At 29.8% G+C, this 26184-nt stretch overlaps 1 protein-coding gene across 1 annotated transcript in view; it reads right to left on the bottom strand.

Moving 5' to 3' along the window:
* Window positions 1-3614: 3614 nt before the first annotated feature.
* The window catches only part of LOC142322763 (uncharacterized), a 62685-nt gene continuing 40115 nt past the window's right edge, over window positions 3615-26184 (bottom strand). Inside the window, exons 9-12 of the mRNA XM_075361837.1 lie at window positions 25363-25575; window positions 13297-13484; window positions 5995-6097; window positions 3615-3769 (exon numbers count right to left, since the gene is read on the bottom strand). Of these exons, the coding sequence (XP_075217952.1) occupies window positions 3615-3769; window positions 5995-6097; window positions 13297-13484; window positions 25363-25575 (659 nt within the window). The remainder of the gene's footprint in view (window positions 3770-5994; window positions 6098-13296; window positions 13485-25362; window positions 25576-26184) is intronic.

The following is a 26184-nucleotide window of genomic DNA, read 5'->3' as shown; positions in this document are numbered from 1 at the left end:
TTCGTGATAGCCCAACGGTCAATGTTTTTTGTACCTTAATCAAAGACTGCACAGCCCGTTTTTCTTCCAGAAGGCAACCGTAAATGGTATTTTTATATGGATATGCTTCAAAATTTTCTAATTCCTCAGTTAGACGATGATAACTAAGATGGACGCCATTACTATCAGAAATTCGGGGTACCATCTCATTGCCTCGTAGAAGTCAGAGATCTACCTTGATACTCGATTTACAGGTCAATGGATCGGTCGGGAAGTTCCAACTGCATGGCCCCCTTGCTCCCCAGATTTGGACCCGCTAGATTTTTTCTAGTAGGGTTTCATTAAATCGGGTTTATGTACCATCTTTGCCTGCGGATCTTGTTAAGCTAAGATTTCGAATTAACGCCGCAGCTGCAGAGGTAACGTCCGTCACATCTCTGCGGGGCCTGGACTGAAAGCTGTGGTGCGCAATCAGTTTGAGGGCAAGAAGATGTCCTCCGTTAAAGCCACTACTGGCTAGGAATGGAGGGGGTGCTGTAGCGACCGGACACGCTACGAGGTGGGATCTTCTCCCCTCGGGGGGAATCGAGATGTGGATGCGCGCTGCAAGGAGCTCGAGAAAGATGATCTGGCTTTTCTGTTATAAAGTGGCAGAAACAGCGGAAAAAGTGTATTAGAACCGATGGGGGTTACTTGGCAAAAGAGCAAGCGTATTTGGAAGACTGAATAAATACTTTTTTCTGTAGAGCGTTTTTATCGTTACTTTTTTAACAGCCTGATATTAAATTTTGGGTGGTGGATATTAAAGAATTAACCTTTAAGAAATATTCTATATTTCAAAGATTGGACTGTAAGAAACTTTTACTGATTTGTTACTTTATGAGAAATAATATAATCATAAATGTCAATGAAAGTAACAGTATTTATAAAAATCATGTTTTTAAAATTAGATTTTACTGTTAAAATTGCTAAATTACTGTTATAAAACTTAACGTGCTAATTTTTGACCTTTCTCTCCAGCAATTGTTATCAGGATAGGAGAATTGTTCGAGTTAGAGAGAAATACATCGCCTCCTATCACTTTTATAACATTTATTTCAGTTGCCTACAAACTAAAATATTAGGATAAAACATAATTAGAAAAGATTTTAATTTAATTTTTTAATTCCTCACTAACATAATTACATTACAGTAAACAGAAGTCTGGAAAATGAAATTATGGATGCTTTGTGACTGATTGCTACAAGCTACAAAATTTAAACCTTTAACTACACAATCCATAAATATTATGAACTATTTCATTTAACCTTTTTATTACATTTTTTTAGCTTGCTTTTGTAATTATTTATTTTAACTATTACTGTACGAGTCCTAATTTATTATTAAGAGTAATTTAAAAATGGGTCCAAAAGGAAAGGTATAATTATGGATGAATTCAACAATTTTCTTAACAGGATTTTACTACGGGTTAATTTTATATACAAGGCATCCCATAGCATTTGTGGGGTATCAAAACCATTGCGTGAAGAGTATACAGCAAACGGATCCTAGGATTCCAATTTTCTTTGCTAAGCCTTAAGGTAAATAAGTTTATTAATATTTGCATGTATAAAAATTATTATCAATACTGTATAATTAAATAATTCTGATTTATATACAAGAAATTCTTTAAACATATTACAAAATTATTTAAAGGAAATAGGTTATAAATTTTAATGTTATTCCAAACTCCATGGCGGAGTAGTATCGTTTCTGCCTTTCATCAGGAAGGTTCTGGATTCGAATCCCGGTTAAGCTTGGCATTTTTCATTCGTTAAAAATTCATTATTCAATAAGTAATTGCAAATGGGCAGTTAGCCTGCAGTTGTTTAAATAAATTAAATAATTATTTTTTTCATTTACTGGCTTTGTAGACCGAAATCATCTTTATTCGCCTCTACTTTTGTCATCTAACCAAGATTTCCTTTCAGCGACTGGAAATTGTCTTCAAAATATCCTTACATTAAAACTTAGATCTTTTCGTGGCCTTATTCCTTCAATAGGCTTTCCTATTGTGTTTATTATTATTGTAACATCTATCTCGCTTAATAAACAAAAAGTCTATAATTTTTTTCATTCTGAACCTGCTATCTTATCTAGAACTAGGCTAAGTTTCTTACACAGAATCTTCTTTTCGTGTATTATGATCCCTTATTTTTCTGTTCAGTGTTCAACTTTCAGCTCCGGAAAATTAGTACCAAAGTGTACATAAACACGCACGCGCACAAACACACACTTACACGCACTTTATATATACATATATCTAAATTGAAATTTATCAATAAGCAAAGATAACCAAAAATATCTCGAAATAACCGGTCTAAATTAATGTAATTTTTCACTTCAGAATTTTTTATAGACACAATTCAGGGTTTCTTTCTCTGAGAGTAATGATTTTCACTATACTTCTAGTTCTTGTAAGAAATAATGAAGGTGTTACTTTTAAGTCGGATACCACCTATATTTTGGTGGGATTGTCATTCTAATATACAACAGTATTTTTAGCTCAAAAAATAAAGCTACGGGAAACCACTTCACTCCTTCCATTTCTTGTTGAGTCTCTGGTACAGAATGTTTGTTATTCTTATGGATGCAAAAAATCATACGATAAAAATATAAGGCTTGAATAAAGAAAATGCAAGGATTTTTTAATCGATTAATAAAATATAACTTCAACTTTTATTCAAATCATAAATTTTATTGTTTATTTTTACATTAGTATACATTTTAATACGAATAGATGTCTAATTTTAAATAGTTTATAAATTTTTAAATAGTTTTAGTTTATAAATGCTCTCTCTCTCTCTCTCCCTCTCTCTCTCTCTCTCTATATATATATATATATATATATATATATATATATATATATATATAAAATTGAGAAATAAACAAATAAATGAAGACAAAACAAAAAGAGATCGCGAGAGGAGTAATGAAATAGATACAGAATGTTAGACAGGGTAGAAGAAGAGCAAGACGCATATGATTTGGACACTTTAAAAGAACTAAAAAGAGATAAAATATTATTGAGAATGATGAATTACTAGTAGCAATCTAGTGGAAGATCAAAAAGAAAAGAAGATTAAATTATACAGAATATTATGAGTAGGTTATAGAGTTGTTAAGGATTATTTTAGAACGGAAGAACAAGATGGTCTTCGCCCTAAAACGAGATACTGTATAAGGTGAAGAAGAAAATTGGGAAACTATTTTATTAATTTTTCATTATATTTTACTAATCCTAATTTCACAAACGACCTTCGTAATTTTTAAATGGATACATTGTAAAATATAGAATGTATTCTTCTCGTATCCTATAGAAAATAAGTCCCAAAATTTAGAATTTCGTTTTAACTTTCATAAAAACTATAAATTTAAATTGTTTTTTATCAAAATATAGTATAGCGTAAATCACCCCAAGGTAACTGCAATTCTTAGAATCGTTGTAATATTCATTTACAGAGGCCAGTTTGTTTATTTTTTTTAAGCAGTTTGTAGAATGACTTATAGAAAAGAATTCGCATAAGCAAATATCAGTTTAATTATAATTACTAAACCACCTAAGGCTAAATAATAATTTAATATTAAAAACACTCTCAATGCAGCGATGAAGAAATAGCCGGCGTGTAATCACCACAAGTTGGAAAGTGTATCGGTGTTTGAGGTATATCATTCAGATCACCAACTTGTAATACGACTGCCATTCCTGTTATGACATGATATAAAAAATGACAGTGTAGCAACCAGAAACCTGTATTAAAACAACAACGCAAAAATGAAATAATTAATTTAAGAAAAATATAATTATTATAAAAATATTTTCACTATAAAATAAATAAATAATTTCTTTAAACCTGTTTTAGCTTAATGTTCCTACTTAAACGAGGTTAATAAATTAGGTTAAAGATAACGTACCGCCATTCTAATATTGTGTGACCAAAACAAGAAGTTTGAAATTTTATTTTACCCTAATGAATTACAAGTGAAACAATACGTATCGTTTATACATTCTTTTACAGAAGTGAACCCGAGAACAATCTATTTTTTTTAATTTTCCAAACGTAGCTTTTACCTAAACTTTTACTAGCTTTGACTCATTGCCTATACTTTTTTTATTATTTGGAAAATATAGTACATATATGTTACCGAGAAAGACCGAAATTAGAGTGTTTCAATATTATCCGGTGAAGGTCAACACATACTAAATACGTCGGTGAAAGACCGAAAGTTTGCTTATATTATTATACATTCAGACCTTCACCGGTACACGTCAACAAACACAGATAAGCACTGGTGTGATCTAGAAATTAAAAAAAAATTACCCAATACCAATCTGTAAAGTAAATAGATTTCGAGAAACCCTCGTGAAAAAAGGAATTTTAAATTTAAGCTAAACATAACCTACGCTGCTTTGCACACTAACCTCGTCTAATTGACGTTAAATTTACAAATTTTATATTTTATTCTCAAACATCGGAGGCGATTAATCAAATTCACCGCATTCAGTATACACTGATGGTGAAAGTTGAGTAAAAATATTTTTGTAAAAAAAATTTAACAAAGGGGGAAACCATCTGACCATTTATTTGTATCGTTATCGTTCATCTAAGCAGTTAACATATTCCGTATATCTTGATTGGACCTTTCAATTTATAAAATTCTAAAAATTTGATTAATTTTTTTTATAAATGCAGTGTATTTGATTAATCGCCTCTAACGCTAGAATAACATATATAATTTATATGTTTGACGTTAATTAGACGATGTTAGCCAGCAAAGTGAGCGTAAGTTACGGATGGCTTAAATTTAAATTTCATTCTTTTTTACGAGGGTTTTGTCGTAATCTATTTAGCTTACAGATTGGTATCGAGTGATTTTTTTTAAATTTCTAGTTATCGTTTTGAACCTGAACAGAGCTTATCTGTGTTTGTTATCATATACCGGCGAAGGTCGGTATATTTGTTAAATATTTGATATCAAATATTTTGATCTTTCACCGTTGTATTTGGTATGTGTTGACATTCACCGGAGAATATCGACATTTGCCAGCTATCGATCTTTCACGGAAACATTATATATATATATATATATATATATATATATATATATATACGTACGCGCGTACATAAACACACAACGTGTTAACAGAGTATCCCTTAAATAACTTTTCAGTAATTAAAGATAGAAAAATTAAATTTTGCGGATGATCCTCCTCAAAACCATTAATTTTTTTTACATGAGACGACTTCTCACCATAGAGGCCCCCGAAAGGAGCAAATTTTCAATTTCAATGGAAAATTAGAGTTGTGACACATACCTTCAAAGAATATTTATATCAAAAATGTTCATTTAAAATATTAGGCTACGACAAAAATAATCAAAATGGCGGTCATTTTATGTGTTTTTCACAGCTAGTGTCAAAAGTAGTCTACAGTTTTTCTTAGGTATTTACTCAACAGTGATTCAATAAAAAAATAAAACTTATCAAATGGTTCTTCATCATAACGATCTATTTTTCGTCATGAGCCGATACTTGAGGTGTAATGTAGCCACTTTCTATGAAAAATATTAAACGGCTGCTATTTTGGTTTGGTTTTTCATACCCCGAAACTTTCTATGATAATTAAATTTTCAATTCACTTTAAAATAATGTTCCGCTTCCAAAAAAGACCTCCGTTGTTTAAATTGTTTTATTTTTTATTTATTTATTTATTGCTTGATCTTCACCATATCTACGTACATCACTTTTATTCCATTTAGTAAATGTAAAAAAAAAAACAGGGATGTATGTAAAAATTATATATATGCCATATAGTTATACATATTATATTAGTACTGATTGTTTAATAATGATAAAGCTTAGAAATATTTACCAATATTTAAGTATTTAGAATAGTTTTTTCTATATGTTTCCAACCATAATTATATGTATTTTTATAAGTTGGTTACTGATAATTTTATATTAAATTTTACTACCTGGATTATCTGCGATTATCCTTGTAATTGCATATCCTGATGCTGGTATATCGATTATATCCTTTGCAGGTAAATATTCTCTCAAATAGTTATCGGAGTCCATCTTTTCAATTAAATTAGTTAAATCTTCTTGAAATAATTTTCTATGTAATATACCTAAATCTACTACATAAAAGTGATGACCGTGTATATGAAATGGATGTGATATTGGTGCTAAATTACCGTGATCTGAAAATATTAAATTAAAAAGTAAATATTGTCCAACCTCCTAAATTTTAATGAATATTAACTTTCTTTAAAGATGCATTTTAACTTTACTCATGAAAAATTAATTATACTAAATTGGACTAAAATAAAATATCTAAGATAGAGCTCAGAAACCTTTTTTTAAAGCTCTTTAATTTCAACTTTTTACTTTATTTAAACAAGTTTAAATAGTTTGTAACACATACATACATATATACACATACACAAAAAATTATATAATAATAATAATCTTTATTCCACAAAATAAACAGATTAAAAATGAAAAGAAAATAATTTACAGTTATAAATTCTTAATACATAAGCTTAGTAGACATACAACCAAACAATATAAAATAATAATAAAAGTAAACAATTATTACATAATTTTGTGGAACTAGGTATCCCCGATAGTAATAACTCTACTGAAGATTACCATCCATCATTTTTCAATTAGCAAAATAATAAACTAACCATTTATTGAATAATGGTCAAGTGTGGATTTCCAAGTGGATATAAAAAATAATTACAGGATACAAGTTTTGCAGTAGTAAAACTTTAGCTAGTGACAAGATTATATATACATACAGACAGATTAAATAAATAGAACCATAAACACAATACAAGAATACAGTGATAAAATTGAAAATGAAATTAGTCCTTGATAAAAAGTTGAAAGAAAAAAATAATGATAAAAATAAAAATTAATAAAAATATTAAAATTTTAGATTCATCGATTCCACCCAGAATCACAAACCAATCAATTAAAAATACTCTCTACATCTTCAATTGACAACAACCAATCATAAATTAATAGAGAAAACCTTTTAGAGTCTTCTATGGATTTAAATTTCCTTAGTAAGTGATTAAATATTTTTGGACCTAAGTATGAATAAAAACGTTTAAATAATTCAATTCTTGGCCTAGGAGGAACTATTCTATCCGCTTGCCGCAAAGACCTCGTACTAAAGTACCAAAGATCCTATCCTGTTTACAACCTTCATAATACCTCATTAGTATTCCGTAGAAATACATATGATGCAGTGGCAAGATCTTAAGGCCTCTAAATAATGGGAAGGATTATTGTTGTATACTTTTACCCAATATTATACGTACTACATGTTTCTCAACAATATAAACAGATCTAAAAACACTTTAGTAAGCTCCACCCCACCATATCACCCCATACTTTAGCCTTGACTCTACAAAAGCATAATACAGCTATTTCAGAACAGAGCAATATTTTTTTTAAATAAAGGAATTTATTTATACAAACTCGTAATTGCTTTTTGAGATTTGCTTTTTGAACGTTCCAGGATAGTCTACTGTCCAAAGTAATGCCCAAGTATTTCACAGATGTAGCATATGAAATATCCTCACTTGAACCAATAATCACCTTACATCCCAACGAGTGATATTTAAACATCCAACATTTTCTGCCGTACTTTGCAAATTGATGTACATGTAATTTTTCTTATCTACATTTAATGAAATTTCATTCATCACAAGCCATCATCTTATTATCCTCAGGTCAGCCTCCATGTCATTTTTAATTCCAGACTGAGAGGGTGACACGTAACAAAGTGCTGTGTCATCTGTAAAGGTGATCATGTGCCCTCAAAAAGAGCCTCGATATAAATCATTAATATATATAAGAAACAGCACCGGTCCAAGTTAAGATCCTTGGGGAACCCCAAAAATTAGTTCGCCCCCTTTAATAAGTACATTATTAACTCTACCTTGTTGGTATCTACCACTCAAATAAGACTTTTTTTTTTTTTTTTTTTATCTTATTAAACACCCCAAGGCAACCAGCCTCCGCCCGTTAGGACATAGCATGGTCACCTTGCAGTGTCGTGGCAGCAGTCTCTGCCCCCTATCTGCCTCCTACCGGAGGATCTCCCGCCGGGGTCCCCACAGCCTCTTCAGAGCGAGCCAACCTCCTCTGCCGGACAGCCAACCCACTCCTCCGCTATCTGGCTACCCTCCCCGTCCCTATCCTACTTGCAGCCGGCACGCCTTCCGCGCACCGCTGCCCCCTCGCGTTCCCCTCATACCTGAGGGTCCTTAATGCCATCCTCGGGGAGCCCCGACCCCAGCATCTGGAGCCAGAACACCCTAGGCAATAAGGCTACCTCCCTGGGCCCTAATCGTCGCCACGATTCAACCCCAGCCTCCAGATTTTTTGAGGCTTTTTTACTCAAATAAGACTTAAACCAGTTATTCCACACGCCTCTAATTCCAGCTGCCCAAAGCTTTTCTAATAACTTCTCCCATTCAATTAAATCAAATGCCTTATTAAAATCCAGGAATAAACCTGCTGTCCTGCTGCCATCGTTTTTATTATGAATCAATTTAGATATAAAGATCAATTATGCATTTTCAGTATTTTTCCCCTTTCTAAACCCAAACTTATTCCCACTAAAAAAATTTATATTTTCTAAATAGTTTACTAATTGTTTTTTAATAAGTTTCTCCAATAATTTTGAAAAGACTGGTAACAACGCAACAAGTCTATTGTTACCTAAAGTTTTCCTATCATTACTTTTAAAATAAAAAATATAAATAGTAATTACTAAAAAAATATAAAATATTAATTACTTTTAAAATATAAATAAAAAAAGCTGAAAACAAAGTTGTTATACTTTCCTGGCCTTGTTTATATATTCTTATACAGTGGAAAAATAATAATACCTGAAAAAAGTTTAAAAATTAAAAAAAAAATCGTTACTTTTAAACATTGATTTGCTTCCCCACCCCCTTTTATTGCCTGAAAGTATTCGTTTGGGCCACTTACACTACTATTATGCTTTAGAAGACGTAAAAATAAATTCGGTTAAAAAATGTGCAATAAATAAGAAGATAGGCTTTTTTAATTTTTGGGTAAGGGGAGAATTTGTGGAGAAATTGTTTTTCTTAAAATGATAAGGTAAGCACGTACGCTATACTGTACTTAATATAAAGTGAGATTATGTTTATAAAATTTTGAAAAAATTGACCCCAAACCTTTACCAAAAATTTTCCCATATATATATATATATATATATATATATATATATATATATCAGTCTCTGTGCCAAATTTGACTAAAATCGGTACATCTAACCAAACGTTAATAAGCTTCGGACACGTCAACACACGTACATAGATACGTACGAACAGTATCCTCCACCCCTTTGTTTTTTGGGGTCCCTGGGTAATAAAACGTCGAGAAATGTAAGAGAAACCATACCCCGTTTTTTGACTGTTTTCCATATTCTTTCTTGCAGCATATTTCCTAGAGTTTTGATGTCATTAAAATTAAACATAATTAATATATAAATATTCAAATTAACCAACTATTTGATCAACCTATTAAAATTTAAAAAAAAAAGCGTTAAGATTAATATAAATTTATTTTGATAAATATAAATCAAAACGGAAATATCCATTTTGACTAATTTTGGCGTGACGTCTGTACGAACGAATGTATCTCGAATAACTGAAACACGATTAGCCGTAGGATGTTGAAATTTTGGATTTACGACTGTTGTAACATAGATGTTATAACATTATGTTAACATAATGTTATGCATCTCCCCTTTTTATTATAATCGACTGGACCAAAAGTGTCCAAAAAAGCCCAAAATTTAAAACATTTAGATTTTGGAGTTTTTTTAAGATTGAGAGCTTTACAACGATATATCATAAGTGGTATTTATTTTCATTGGTTCCAGAGTTATAGCCTAAAACAATTTTAATAATTAAAATATTTGGATCTTACATGGGAAAAACACGTCAATTCGAATCCGATTTCATCTCCTGTTTTTGTTTTTTTTAATTTAAATATATTGATTTACTAATATATATTAACCACTGATTGTAAAAAAAAATTACAATAAGTAGTAATTCAATAATAAAAATAAAAAACTAATATGAAAAAATATCAGAAGTTATTAATGAAAAAAAATTTTATGTTCTTTTCAATCTAAAAGAATGTCTGTATGTAATTTAATAGGCGTACAAGATAGTGATATGATGTCCACATCAGATGTTTTATTATTTTAAGTTGGATATCGTGAAAACTACGAAAAATACAGTTCTGGAATCTGTTTTATTTGATTTTTCAGGTCAAGAAACATAAGAAACCATCAAGTTTACCCCTTATACATGCCTTAAAAATTTCAGTATGACAATTTTAACAGTGGGAACTGAAATCCGGGCGAAATTTTTCACTAGCCGTAATCCTATATCAAAGCGTTTTCGAAGATATGTTTGTATGAACATTTTTCCTTATTTTAAGCTCTAGAATCAGTTATGAAATTATTTCCCTTTCCTTCTGAACCACTGCACATAAATGGAATGAAATAATAAAAACCAATATGAAATTAATAAATATCTTTTAAAGTTTATAAAGTAACCCAAAATTTATAAAAAAACAATACATTAAATATTTTGCTTGTACCGACTCTCAACTGAATTTTAGTTTAGCTGAATTTGTTCAGGTAAACAAAACAACAAGCCACCGGGTTGGTCTAGTGGTAAACGCGTCTTCCCAAATCAGCTGATTTGGAGGTCGAGAGTTCTAGCGTTCAAGTCCTAGTAAAGTCAGTTAGTTATTTTTACACAGATTTGAATACTAGATCGCGGATACCGGTATTCTTCGGTGGTTGGGTTTCAATTAACCACGCATCTCAGGAACGGTCGAACTAAGACTGTACAAGACTACACTTCATTTATACTCATACATATCATCTTCATTCATTCTCTGAAGTATTATCTGAAAGGTAATTACCGGAAGCTAAACAGGAAAAAGAAAGAAACTAAATAAACTAAAAATTAGTGAAAACTGAATAACTGATAAATTAAAAAAAAATAAATTGAAAGCAAAAGGTTACTTTTAAATATAGTCTGATCCAATTTAACTTTCCAACTGAACTGGACGCCTTTATACTGGTATTATCAGTATAAAAGTTATCTCAAAAAGATAAGCATTTTTTAAGATATAAATATCTCTTGTTTTAAACAAAAAGGATATCAATTTCATTTAATCAACTTTTAAAATAAAAAAAAATATTAATACAAATTTTAACATATAGATTTTTTTAATCTTAAAAGATTGATAAATTAATTAGTTAGTTAAAAAAAAGAAGCAATAAATTTATTTCCATCACTATCTAATTCGTGTTTAAGGTGTTTTTTGTCTGTCTACGAGATATTGAACGAAGAACTTCTGTCGTCTTCTACACTTGAAATTAAACATAAAAACTACTTTTTACTTCACCTTCTTCATTAAATTATTCCAACATATTCCACGCTAAAATTATATTGTCTGTACAGATTAATTTATAAAAGCTTCACTTTCTAAAAACATGCTTTCATATCATTTTTTAGCTTTTCCGACGTCTTGTACAGTTTTTTGTTTTATTTATAAGATCTGGCAGAAGTTTTGTCTAATTTTTAATAATAGTTATAGTTCTTTGTTTTATTATTCTGGGTGATATTTAAGTACAGCCCACCAGGCTGGTCTAGTGGTTAACTCGTCATCACAAATCAGCAGATTTCGAAGTCGAGAGTTCTAGTGTTCAAATGTTAGTAAAGGCAGTTACTTTTATCCGAATTTGGATACTAGATCGTGGATACCGGTGTTCTTCTGTGGTTGGGTTTTAATTAACCATACATCTCAGAAACGGTCGACCAGAGACTGTACAAGACTTCACTTACACTCACACATATCATCTTCATTCATCCTCTGAAGTAATACCTTACGGTGGTTGCGGAGGCTAAACAGATAAAAAGAGACATATTTAAGTATGGAAACAGCTTTATAGTGCATATCTGAGAGGAATTTGGGGGCAGAAAGAAATGGAGTTCTACATAGCTAAAAAAAATCTTATTTTGGTGGGTTTTTAACTTTTGTCTGCGATCCGCCATATTGAATCAAATTTAATTTTTTTTAAATAGGAAGGTTAAGTAGGATTTTTTTTAAATACGACACATGATTTCGATTTAAAATTTTACAAGAAAAACAATGGTGAAAAGTGTTTTCTGTTAATGCCTTCATTATCGAGTTATAAGCATTCAAAGTTGCAATGATAGAATAATCGTGTTAACAATAAAACGAGGTAATACGCGCTACATGAACAATTTTGTTTAATTTTACATTCATAATACATACAACAATGAACTTTAAACAGTACTATAATATCGTTAGTAATAATAAACAATAACTAATAATTAAGAACTCAACAACAAATTAAACGGCTGCATCAACTGATAATATTTACTTTAATTAAATATTTTCGATCGTAAATTAGTATGAAATAAATTTTAAAAGCATACCATTTTACAATAAATGTTCAAAATGTTTTCCCTCTACAGTTTAACCGTGTGCTAACCTCAAGTAATACACGTTTATAATTTGTTTTATCATATCTGGTTGTACACGAGCAGATTCGTTAATTCTTCTTTTCAATCGTCACTGTCTGCAGCTTTTATTTTGTAAATATTATGTTTCAGGTACCCCCAAAAAAAGTAATCCATAGCAGATAGCTCTGGGAACCGACAGGCCAGTATAGTATGACTATAGAGTCATACTACGACCTATCGAGCGATTTTTCATCCATGAAATTGTTCATTTAAAATTTCCCGTGTCCTTAGATAATAATGATGGGGTGCCCCATCTCGATGAAACCATATGTTATTATTTAATTCTTGTCCAACAATTTATCGTATATTTGGTAAACTCCTATCGGCTAACAAGTTGCAGTAAGCATCTCCTCTATGATTGTCATCTAAAATAAAAGGTCCTACAATACTCTTAGAATGACCGATGGCTCCCGCCCAAACGTTCACTTTCTGAGGGTGCTGTGTATGAGTTTCCAACATCCATCTGCGATTATTAACATTTCAGTGTCGACAGTTTTTCTTATTCACATGGCCATTTAACATAAAAGTCGCTTCATCAGTAAACACTATTGAATTAGACAGATTTGCGACTACGTCTAATTTTTACACTATAACACAGTACTAAACTCGTAAGTCAAAATCATCTTCCAAAAGTTCTTCCACCAGATTTACCTTATGAGGATGAAATCTATTTGTTTTAAGCATTTTTTCAACTAAAAAATAACTGATGTCAGGTTGAACAACAACTTTCTGAATCGATGAATGAGGATCTTCAACAATGGTCTGCAATACATCTAACGACTTTGCATCATTTGTGACAGTTCTTGGTCTATCGGTGCGATTCTTTACAGTACCGGTTTCTTCAAATCACAGTACTTTCTTGATCACAGTCGATTTACTTATTAGTTCTCTGTTTGGTAATCTATTACTAAATAAATCACACACCTCTTGCAAAGGCCGAACTCTTGTCACCGTACCCGAGCATCATCAACAGAGCTATTCTTTCGGTTTCATTTAAAGAAGGTGTTATTATTTGAAGATTTAATATTTAATAAAACTAAATAAACAAACAAGGAAACCAATAATAAAACTTTCACCAAAAAAAAAAATTGAACCGCTAGACCTACAACTTAATTTTTACTTGCACTATCAAATGTTACCATTACAAGTATGTTGAATGAGGAGTTAATAAATTGTCATGTTTCAACGTAATAGAAACTGCATTGTTTTAAATTAACAGCTGATAAATAACAAATATCAGCTGATATTAACAGTGGAAGTTAATTTTTATTTAGAAAATAATATCAGTTAATATTGCCGTTTACTTTGTTGTGTTGTTAATTATTAGTTATTGGTTAGTATTATCATCAATATTATAGCACTGTTTAGAGTCCGTTATGCCATGCATTATGAATGTAAAATACAATAAATTTGTTATTGCAGTGCGTTTTAACTCGTTTTATTGTTGTTAACACGATTATTCTGTAATTGCAAATTTGAATGGTTAAAACTCGATAATTTAGGCATTAACAGAAAAACGGGTTTCACCATTGTTTTTCTTGTAAAATTTTAAATCGAATTCGTGTGTCTTATGTTCAACTTCCTATTTTAAAAAAATTAAATTTGATTCAATATGTCGGATCCAAGATGGCGGGAAAAAGTTAAAAATCCACCATAATGCAGATTTTTTTGTTAACTATGTAGAACCTACTTTCTTTCCGCCCTCAAATACCTCTCAGATATGCAGTATAAAGCTGTTTCCATAATTAAATATCACCCGGTATAAATGTGTATCTATAATGATGATTATTTATCAATCAAAATGCGCATCTAGTAATACCTTTTTTTTTTTTTATTTGTGCGTTACTGTTTTTTTTTTTATTTTTAAACTAATAAATTTAAAAGAAGACACTATCAATTTTGTGAGTACATCACTTAATTCCCAACAATTTAGTGGCGTTCTTATAACAAAATGACATTTTAAAATAACGTAAATTTAACCGGTATAAAAAAAATTGAAAAAAAAACAAATAACTCTAGTAAGTAAGTTACGAACGTAACAGTACACTTGAAAATAACAAAATAAAAAATATATGATAAACATAAGCACAGAAATGATAAACATAAGCACACCTCCTCTATGAATCATGAGACCTTGCCGTTGGTGAGGGGGCTTGAGTGCTCAGGGATACAGAGTAGCTGGACCGAAGGTGCAACCATATCGGAGAGGTATCTGTTTGAGAGCCAGACTAAGGAATGATTCCTGAAAGAGGGCAGCAGCTCTTTCAGTAGTTGTTAAGGGCGTGAGTCACAATGACTTAACGGCCGTATCAACATCACTCAGTCCTCTGAGTACTGCGCAGCTGAAAGCAATGGAAAACTACAGCTGCTTTTTTTCCAAGAAAATGTGGCTCTCTGCATTTTCACATAGCAATAATGGAGGCGCCTTCCTTGGTAAAATATTCCGGAGGTAAAATATTCCCCCGTTCGGATCTCCGGGTGGGGACTACTAAGGAAGGGGTCACCAGAAAATTAAAAAATAACATTCTACGAGTCGGAGCGTGGAATGTTAGAAGCTTAAAAAAGGTTGGTAGGCTAGAAAATTTAAAAAGGGAAATGGGTAGGACAAATGTGGATATAGTAGGAATTAGTGAGGTTCGGTGGGAAGAGGAAGGCGACTTTTGGTCAGGTGAATTTAGAGTAATTAACTCAGCGTCAAATAATGGGCAGGCAGGAGTAGGTTTCGTGATGAACAAGAAGATAGGGAGGAGAGTGGAGTATTTCAAAACGCATAGCGATAGAATCATTGTAATAAGGATAAAATCAAAACCTAAACCGACAACGATTGTTAACGTCTATATGCCTACAAGCGCCCATGATGATGATGAGGTAGTGTGTATACGAAGAGATTGATGAAGCAATTAAACATGTAAAAGGAGATGAAAATTTAATAATAGTTGGAGATTGGAATGCAAGCATTGGAAAAGGCAAGGAAGGAAATATAGTGGGTGAATACGGGCTGGGCAAAAGGAATGAAAGAGGGGACCGACATATAGAGTTTTGCACGAAGTATAATTTAGTAATTGCCAACACCCAATTTAAAAATCATAATAGAAGAATATACACTTGGAAAAAGCCAGGCGATACTGCAAGGTATCAGATAGATTATATCATGGTTAAGCAAAGATTTAGAAATCAACTCGTTGACTGCAAAACTTACCCTGGAGCAGACATTGGTAGCGACCATAATTTGGTGATAATGAAATGTAGATTGGGGTTTAAAAACCTGAAGAAAAGTTGTCAGATGCAAGGTCTGAGTAAAAAAGATAAGGTAGAAAATGTAGAAGAAGAATGGGAGAATGTTAAAAAGGAAATTCTTAAATCAGCAGAAGCAAACTTAGGCGGAATAAAGAGAACTGGTAGAAAACCTTGGATTTCAGACGATATATTGCAGCTGATGGATGAACGTAGAAAATATAAGAATGCTAATGATGAAGAAAGTAAAAGGAACTATCGGCAGTTAAAAAATGCTATAAACAGGAAGTGCAAACTGGCGAAAGAAGAGTGGATTAAAGAAAAGTGTTCAGAAGTGGAAAGAGAAATGAACATCGGTAAAATAGACGGAGCATACAGGAAAGTTAAGGAAAGTTTTGGGGTACATAAATTAAAATCTAATAATGTGTTAAACAAAGATGGTACACCAATATATAATACGAAAGGTAAAGTCGATAGATGGGTGGAATATATTGAAGAGTTATACGGAGGAAATGAATTAGAAAATGGTGTTATAGAGGAAGAAGAGGAAGTTGAGGAGGATGAAATGGGAGAAACAATACTGAGATCTGAATTTAAGAGAGCATTAAAAGATTTAAATGGCAGAAAGGCTCCTGTAAAATTACTAAAGATGGACGAAGCAGGAGCGATATAAAATGCCGAATAGCACAAGCTAAACGAGCCTTCAGTAAGAAATATAATTTGTTTACATCAAAAATTAATTTAAATGTCAGGAAAAGATTTTTGAAAGTGTATGTTTGGAGTGTCGCTTTATATGGAAGTGAAACTTGGACAATCGGAGTATCTGAGAAGAAAAGATTAGAAGCTTTTGAAATGTGGTGCTATAGGAGAATGTTAAAAATCAGATGGATGGATAAAGTGACAAATGAAGAGGTATTGCGGCAAATAGATGAAGAAAGAAGCATTTGGAAAAATATAGTTAAAAGAAGACAGACTTATAGGCCACATACTAAGGCATCCTGGAATAGTCGCTTTAATATTGGAAGGACAGGTAGAAGGGAAAAATTGTGCAGGCAGGCCACGTTTGGAGTATGTAAAACAAATTGTTGGGGATGTAGGATGTAGAGGGTATACTGAAATGAAACGACTAGCACTAGATAGGGAATCTTGGAGAGCTGCATCAAACCAGTCAAATGACTGAAGACAAAAAATAAAAAATAAAGCACAGAGAGAATATTGGCCTACAAATCACCTTTGCTAATATGAATCATAAATTAATTTTTTTATTAAAAAAAAAAAAAATAATCATTCAGTATAAATTGAAATTTAAAATGAATAGATACAAGATTCATGTCATACGTAAAGTGATCCAAACTAAGAGGGCGATTGAAGAATATTTGTTTATTAATTAATGGTGATAAATACTAATTAATTTTTTTTAAATGCATAGAATTGTATTATAAGCTAAAATTCTTTGTGTGCAAGAAAAAAAACATGAATATGGTATATTTTTATTTGTATGTGTGATATTAGGTTTTTATTAAAGACAAAAATAGATTGGAAAATTTTTTTTTAAATATAGTTAAACAAAAAAAATTAAGGAAATAACCTTACTCGTGAAATCATGTTAGTCCTTATTTGAGGTCATATAAATACTTTCGTAAACGTGATCGTCTCATTTATTTTTATTTAATTTACATATAAAATATTCTAAACATTATATGTTAGTTATAAGTAGAACAGTATTACTTAAAATATTTTTATTTATATTCTAGAAAACCTTTCAAATATAATGTAAAAATATTTTATATTGAAATATTTGTAATTTGCGAATGTGTTTGTTTTAATTAAAATTTTAATTAAAATTTCTCTGACATCGTGAGAATAAAACCGTAGCTGTTTATTATAAAATAATTATGGGAATTTTATGTATGTTTTTTCAATAACAAAAGTTATGATTCTAAAATTTCATGAAGTCTAAGAAAGTTTCCTGTTTTGCTTTTCTTTAACATATTAAAACTGATTTTATTCGAATTTGAATACTAGATAGTGGATATCGGTGTTCTTTAGAGGTTGGGTTTCAATTAACCACTGGTTTCAGGAATGGTGGGTGTGAGTTTGTTCAGGATTACACATTTACCGGTTTAATTACATTACACTGATAAGTCGCAAATGAAATTAATTGTTGTTGTGACTGTAAATAAAAGTTTAAAAAAAAATTACATGATGTAAATATTTATTCTTATACTTTATTTAATTACATCTTTACATTAATTATATAAATTAAATTAAGGGCCAGTTTCAACAAAAAATAATAAATAAATAATATTTTATATATCATAAAAAAGTACTTACCGTTGGCGGGAGGAAACCCTTTTTTAGGTAGTTATTATTTAATTTAAGTTTAGAAATTTCTTGTATTGAGTTCCTTTATAAATAGATTCATGTTCATAAAATATGAGAACCCATAAATAATCTTTCAGTTGTAAAACATAAAAAAAAGACGATATATTTTTGTTATGAGACCATCACACCCCGTCAGGGGTAACTCAAAAATTTTAAATGGTAAAAGTAAGACTGTGACACATCATTTAAAAGGACATTAAAAAAATAATCATTTTGACATAAAAATCTTTGGATTTTGACGTTAGCCAAAATTCCAGCTTTTTAATGTTTTTCATAGCTAATTTTAAAAGTGGCCACAGTATCTTTTAAATTTAATTTAGCAAATTTTCCTACCTCATAATGAATTATTTTTTGGTATGAGATGATTATATGGGATGTATTATAAGCCACTTTTGAAACTAGATGGGAAAAATATTAAATGGCAACCATTTTAATTATATTGTCATCTGATTATTTGTTACGTTAAACTTTTGTTTTTTAATGATGAATCACACCCAACTATTTCCATTTATAACCTGTCGTTAACCCCTCTCCACCATGAAGGTTGTTGTTAGTCGTACTGAAAAAGGTAGATAGTTCTGAGATTTGCTAAATTCCATTTCTATATGTGTAAATGTTAAAAAGTTATTTTAGGTGTTCCCTTACTTTGTTAACAGTCTTTATGCAGATAGAATAAGCCTATTCGTCAAGTTCCTTTAAACAATCTATGATGTTCATTCATAATTCTATACGAATAGTAAAAAACATAGTTAGAGATAATGGGTAAAAATTGAAAAAAAAAACGAAACTATTATAAACGAAAGCGCTTTTACTTACGTGAAAAAGAAAAGAAATGATAACGCGAGAGTAAAACGCTTCGTAGCAACATACTGACAGTATTTTCTTCATTTTCATTTGAATTAAAATATTACTTATGTTCATTCTTTTTTTTTCTATAAACTTATAGAAAGTTTATGAGAAGATTAATTAATTCTTTTTTATCTTCTCATGATAATTGTTAAATAATCTAAATGTGTATGCAGTTATAAATTTTCATTTTTTATAACCGGTTTTTGAGAATTTTTCTTTATTTAAATTTCAGTAATTATCGAACGTAGCTTTATCTTAATTTTTCTTATCTTTATTTTGATCATTGATAAAAATTCACTAAAAATCGTTTACAACAATTAGTGTATGGTTTTCATTACTTGTATCCATTATTTTTGTTATAGATAAAAATAATCCTGAATTTTTTTTTGTAATAATTCTTTTTTGGATGTATTATGGTTAGATTATTACCAATCTTTTAAAAAAATATTTAATATTCAATCATACATAATTGAAATTTTATTATACGAAATATTTTAAATTAGAAATTTTAATTCACCATTAAGTAGGATTTAAATGTAAATATGTTTAAAGTTCACAGAGTATTAAGCAATACTTTTTAATACATGAAAGTAATTTCCATCATGAAACAGATGTCAAAGTGATGAAATGTAATCTGAGGGAATCTTGAGCTACCGTAAATAATTTGCTTATGATTAGTTCGTTTCAAACGTATTTGTATATGCTGTATAAGACATACGGTACCAATATGAGGGAATATTTCTCTTGAAGTCAATGTGAAGTCAACATTCGGTGCCCTTTAAGTGAATATTCTGTCTGCTACTTATCAAATTTCAAGGAAATAACCTTAAATATAATTGACATATTTCATTTATAAGGCTTTTCGTGATTCTATAATGTTTACAGTAAAATTCCTTAAAACTTTATTAACTTCATATAAATATACACAATTTAGTTTGCGCTGGTGTATGAGATAACTAAACAAATACAGTCTTAAACGGATGCAGCTAGAGTACAAATTTCAACTAGAAACAATTTTTGTTTTTCATATTTTTTATCAAAATCTTTAGTTTTTAATTTGTCAATTTTTTTTTGTGAGATTTACGGGCATATCAACTTCTAGGGTCATTAGCTCGATGGAAATTTGTGCTTATTTAAAATGCCATGCCTGACCGGGATTCGAATCCGGGACCTCCGGATGAAAGCCTGATGAGCTACCTCTCCGCCAAGGAGATAAAAATTATCAAATTTTTTTATATCAAGTCTTACATTTTATTTTATTAAATTTTAAGTGTTTTATGATTGTCATTGAAAATAACTTTAGTTACTTTGATTTAATGCTTAACTAATAAATACTACGTACCGAACAAAAAAATAAAAGTGTAAATATATTATTAAATTGTTTATTTAATTACATCCTATTAGCAGATATAATTGTATTCATTTTTTTAAAGTAATTAAGAAATTGTTTTACTTCCAATTTTTGCATAGATCTCTGGTTCTTCAGAACAATTTTTTTAACTGTAGAATAATTAAAAAATTTATTTAAATATCCATTTTGAAGAACTGTAGATCTCTACGTAATACTCAATGATAATCACAAGAAATAGCGAAATAATTTTTACTTTCCTGACATCATAGCTCTAGAGCTGTGCTATATGAAGGAAATATGGTAAAAAAAACGGGATATGTGTTTTCTTATATTTCTCGATATTATTTTATGATCAAGGGACTCCCAAAAAACAAAAAAAAAGTGGGAGGTATGTTCGTAGGTATGTATGTACGTGTGTTGTCTTGTTTGAAGCTTAATAACTTTTGACTGGATTAGTCGATTTTCATGAAATTTTTCATAAAGATTCGACTATATGAGGCAATTTGTTGGTAAAATTTTGGGGCAATATCTCTTGGGGAGTAGACAGTATTTTGCGGTTAATTTTCTCAAAATCTTCCAAACAAAATCCCACTAAATATTAAGCTTATATTAAATACACTCATGCATGCTTATCTTAGCATTTTTTTTTAAATGCCACAAAATTCCTCCCTTCCCAAAAATCGAAAAAACTATCTTTTTGTATATTGCGTATTTTTTAACCGAATTTTTTTTATGTCATCTACGTATACTAGTAGTGCAAGCGATGAAAAAAAAATTCTTTGGGAGCAATATTGGATGTGGGGAAGCCGATCAAAGTTTAAAAATATCGATTTAAAAAAATTTTTTTTGTCTATTTTCATGTATCATTATTTTTCCGTTATAGTGTAAATAACCGATGCCAGGAAATTATTAAAACTTTTTTTTGTCAGCTGTTTTAATTAGTTTTAACAAAAATACATTATTCTATAAACCCATTTTAGCATTTTATTTTACGGAATTTCTGTTGTAAATAGATGATGGAACGGTAATACTTTAATTAAAATTGATTCATGTAATTGTAATTAAAAAATAATTAACTACAAAAACATCAAAAGATTTATTTTACTTGATCACATATAAAAAGCCAATGATCACATAAAAGTCAATTTATGTTCAGAAATTCTCATACTAATCTCGACTTTATCTTCTTCTCTAAGGACATTCCCTTTGAAAATTATTCCGGTAAAATTATGAAGTCATTCGTAAATTCTTTAGTTTTCTGTGTTTGTCTTCAATTTTATACACGTGCTTGCATTTTCTTCTTCGGTTTTTTTTAGTAACTGAGGAAAAGTTTTCTTTGCATAGTCTTTTCATATCATCGATGTTATAATTGTTATTATTTATTGCAACCCAGATATTTACTTTTCACCAAATATCAGTTCTACGAGAAAGAACTCAAAGTAATATGGAAGAAGTATTCAAAACAGATTTATTTAATTTTTTTTCATAATTTTAGGTAGTATTCTCCTCTGGTTTGACGAAGCGTATTGTATTTTTCTTTTACTAAACATATTGAGAAACATACAAGCGCTAAACAACTGACATTTAATTTTAACAATCCGAAAATATACATCAGACCAATTGACCTTTTTTCAAATCTATGAAAGATTCAAGAGGACGTCAAATAACGTTCTTGGCTCGGAAAGTGTTAAATAAATGGAATAAATCGATTTTTAACAGTGATTTGCTAAACAGAATATTTTTCTTCTAAAGTCTGCTTTCTGATCGGGATATTTAAAATTTAAAGATATTAAAATTTGCAATTATGATAAACTATGTTTTTATGACAAGCAGAATGGAGTAAGATTCGGGAAAGTTTTTTCACACTTTGAGTAATTATTAACAGATATTTCGTATGATAATCCCTTATATCATAACTAGATTGCTACACTGTCAACATATTTTGAATAAATTATTTCCCCCATTTGCATAGAATAAAGAATATATATTTAAGCCAAAATACAAACTGTATCTTCGTCAGTTGGATGCATACATCATTTACCAAAGTGTTTCAACCACGAATGCTAATCTTATTCGTATAAATTATTAGCCTACCATGAGATCGATATTTCTGAATTTGTTTTTTAAATAAACCACTTTTATCTTATAGATTGTTTAATTCAGGTTTATATATTACTTCTCCCATTCTTTCTCCAAAATCCTAGTACATGTATATCTATTTCTTGACGTGAGGCCCCATTACACTTTATTTTTTTAACATAATCTCACTAAATACGGAACACACATTTCTTTTATATAAGAATTATTAAAAGACCGACAAACAAATGAACTATTAAAGATATCTATCTACACGTACATTGGTTTTATTAGTAACAGATTTCCTTTTTTTCTTTGGTTCGAATTTGAATATTCACCAGTATTTACCTCTTTCAAGTTTTTCTTGATTCATTGTACATAGGACAGAGATTCTACAGATGCAGATGTTGTTCTCTTAACAGCTTTATTCATATGTATTAAAAAAAGTATTTCTATTCCTTCAGTCGTATAATTAAATATATTGGAAATATAGCTTAATATTACTCATTATATTCTAAAAATTTATATTATCTGCTAAATAATTTTGATATTTAAAACTATATGTTATAAATATTAACTCCAGATACACTCGAAAACATTTAAAAAAAAATTAAAATATCAAATTAATACTCATTTAAAGTGTTAAAAAATTATCTTCAGCAGTTATAACCAATTAAAAATAAATAGAAATAGATAAACTAAAAACCAACATTTTCAAAGAACAACATAAAATATTATATCTGAGCTATTCGTAAAATAAATGAATACAAAATATTAATTTATAATAAAATCTTATTGCCAATAATCCAGGATGAAATAAAAATTTTAGCTTGTAATATAATTATACCATTTAAACAATCTAACTAAATTGAACAAATCAGTTCTATTGAATGTAATTCGGGTGACCTATACTTACAGTATGTATATTACCTAATTATATTTAAATATAATTATTTTGTAAATTAATTTCGTCTTTAAACTTGGACCATCCATAGCGAGCTTATTTTACTTTTTACCTCTTAATCATTTCTTATTTAGAAAAACTACTTCAAAATTAGTTGAATAATAAGATTATTTATACATATATATATGTATTTATAATGATAATAGTTATTTATTATTTTTGTTCTTTTTTTTTTAACTTAAATATTTAGCTTTTGTTTGGTGGCATAGTAGGTGCGAACTATTTTCGTCAGGTTATCCATCTATTTCATTGTAGGAATTTTCTAACTATGCTGCAGGGGTACTGATGATTACACTTCTACACCTCTAAATAGATGCACGAGTTGCAATTTTCAGATGTTCGATAATAGTTTTTTCGGTATCACCCCCATAGTCAAAAGGATGATCGGAACTATATGTACACGTTGTTGTTGCCAAATTTTACTAATTTCTTCAGACAACAGTACGTATTTTTCTACTTTCTCGCTGTGCTTTTTTGTCCAAGATGTTGCTGTTCGATATTGGGATTTCAATCAGGAATATTTCTTTCGTTGCTTTTTCGATTAGTGTGATGTCCGCTTTATTGTTTGCGATATTTCTACCGTCGTTATTTCTGTGTTGCAGTACAGTTTTACTCTTTATTATTATTATTATTACTATTCACCATTTTCATTCTATTGGTATAATCTTGCTGCTATATCGGAGTATGATTTGTTCACATTTAAAGTACTGCTCTTTAATATGTAATTATAGAAGAAATGACACGTCCTGACGGATTGAGGCTGTGCGAAAAGATTATTCTATAATTTAAGGCATCGATGTGGTCTTGATGAGCGTTTTTCCTCATACGAACATGAATGTAAGCACTGAGGTATTTTGCCATTGGAGAAGAGACGTAAGCTGCAAAACTTGTTGTTTTCCCATAAAGCTTTCAACGGCTCTATTATAAACGTAGATATTTCCAGTTCTGGTTTTCGAGTACCGTACATGAGAATTAGACGTCATACATTATTTAAATATTTGAAGCCTAGCAACCTGGCTTGTTTGGCTCGACATATCAAATGAATTATGTGCTATCAATGGCATTGATTTATTTCAAAATAAACGTCAACATATATAAAAGGAAAATTATTTCATTAATGAGCGTCTGAAATTTTTTTGATTTTAACATAGCAAGACAACCAATTTTATTTTAATAGAATTAACGCTGCACATAAGATTTTACACTTCATCTTAGGTTTTTTTGCATTCCTTAAGTTACTTTCCTTTCTTTGACATCCTCCCCTAATAAATACAGGATAATTAAATGCTAATTTTTTAAGGCTGTAATACTGTATATACACTTCTTCAAATTTAGAATAGGACATACCTCTTCACTGTTTAGAGTAGATAATTGTTCATGAAGGTTGGGCTGGATATTAACGCAGCGCCATCACAAAAAAATCATGTTTCTTTGTTAATTTATCGTTTACTATTTTATTTTTATTTCAGGTTTTCTTTTGTATATTTATAATTAACTCCAGTATATCTACTGATGAATAATTGTTAAACATTCTAAACGCTCACTGAGTTTCAGGTAATTATTTTTTTACATGGTTTTTAATTTTTGTCTTATTACTTTAGAAACAATCAAGAGAAATTTGAATTGTTTATTTTGTTTGGTAGATTTTTATTTTTTTTATTGAAGAGAGTCGTTTACATTTTGACCTTAATAGCATTATTTTCGTTTATTATATACACAAGATCTATCCTAAATAATAATATAATATTTTATAAACTATATATATACATATAGACATTTCTGTGATATATTAAGACAACCTATAGAAATCATATAATTTATTATATATAATTGAACTTGAAAAATATTATTTAAATACCTGTATCTACAATGATAATTTCAACAACAGATCCCAATGGTATTTTTACTACATGTAAACACTGACAATATTTGGATGAAGTCATCTCAACGCATTCTTCAGAACAAAATGCCTCTGATGGTATATCATGGAACTGTGTTAATAAAGGTGACATGGGAAGTATATTTGATACGTTATTCATAGTTGCGGCTACAGTATCATAACTCGTAGGTTCTGAAACATAAAACCAACAGTGATAATTGAAATTATAATTATATATCTCACTTATTTTTTCTTTTTTTTTTCTTAGTAATACATACGATAGCCTATAATGATTAATATTTGTATTTTGAACAAATATCGTCAACATTGAATAAGGTCTTGCATAAACAAAGAGCTTCAAATTTTTTTAAATGTCGGATAATAGATTGATAATTTTATTTTTATATACTTTGTCATTTATAATCATACTTAACCATAACATGTTCTAAATGTTATAACTTAATTTCCCCAACGCACCTTTAAAAAGAATTACATACGGTACTCTTCATTAGTACTGTATATATCAAAGAATATCTTGTATGCATTCATATTGTGGTTTAAAATGTGTTCCTATTTCTAGAAGAAGGTCTGGAACATTTTATTCTAAATATTCTTCAGTTCTTTTATCATAGTATTCCGAATATTAGTGATGTCAAAAGATTTTCTTTTTTTCAACATGGTCTTAAGTTTAGAAACAATCTAAACCACTCAAAGACGCTTGACTTTTTCAGGTTATTGTGTGATTTTCATTACCGCTATTATTTCAGTAGCAGGTTTTCATAAGTTTTATACATTTAGATT

Source organism: Lycorma delicatula, chromosome 4, assembly GCF_047948215.1.
Source record: "Lycorma delicatula isolate Av1 chromosome 4, ASM4794821v1, whole genome shotgun sequence".
In the NCBI taxonomy this organism is placed as follows: domain Eukaryota; kingdom Metazoa; phylum Arthropoda; class Insecta; order Hemiptera; family Fulgoridae; genus Lycorma; species Lycorma delicatula.
The sequence above is the reverse complement of the archived record's forward strand: the minus strand, read 5'-3'. Positions and strand labels throughout refer to the sequence as shown.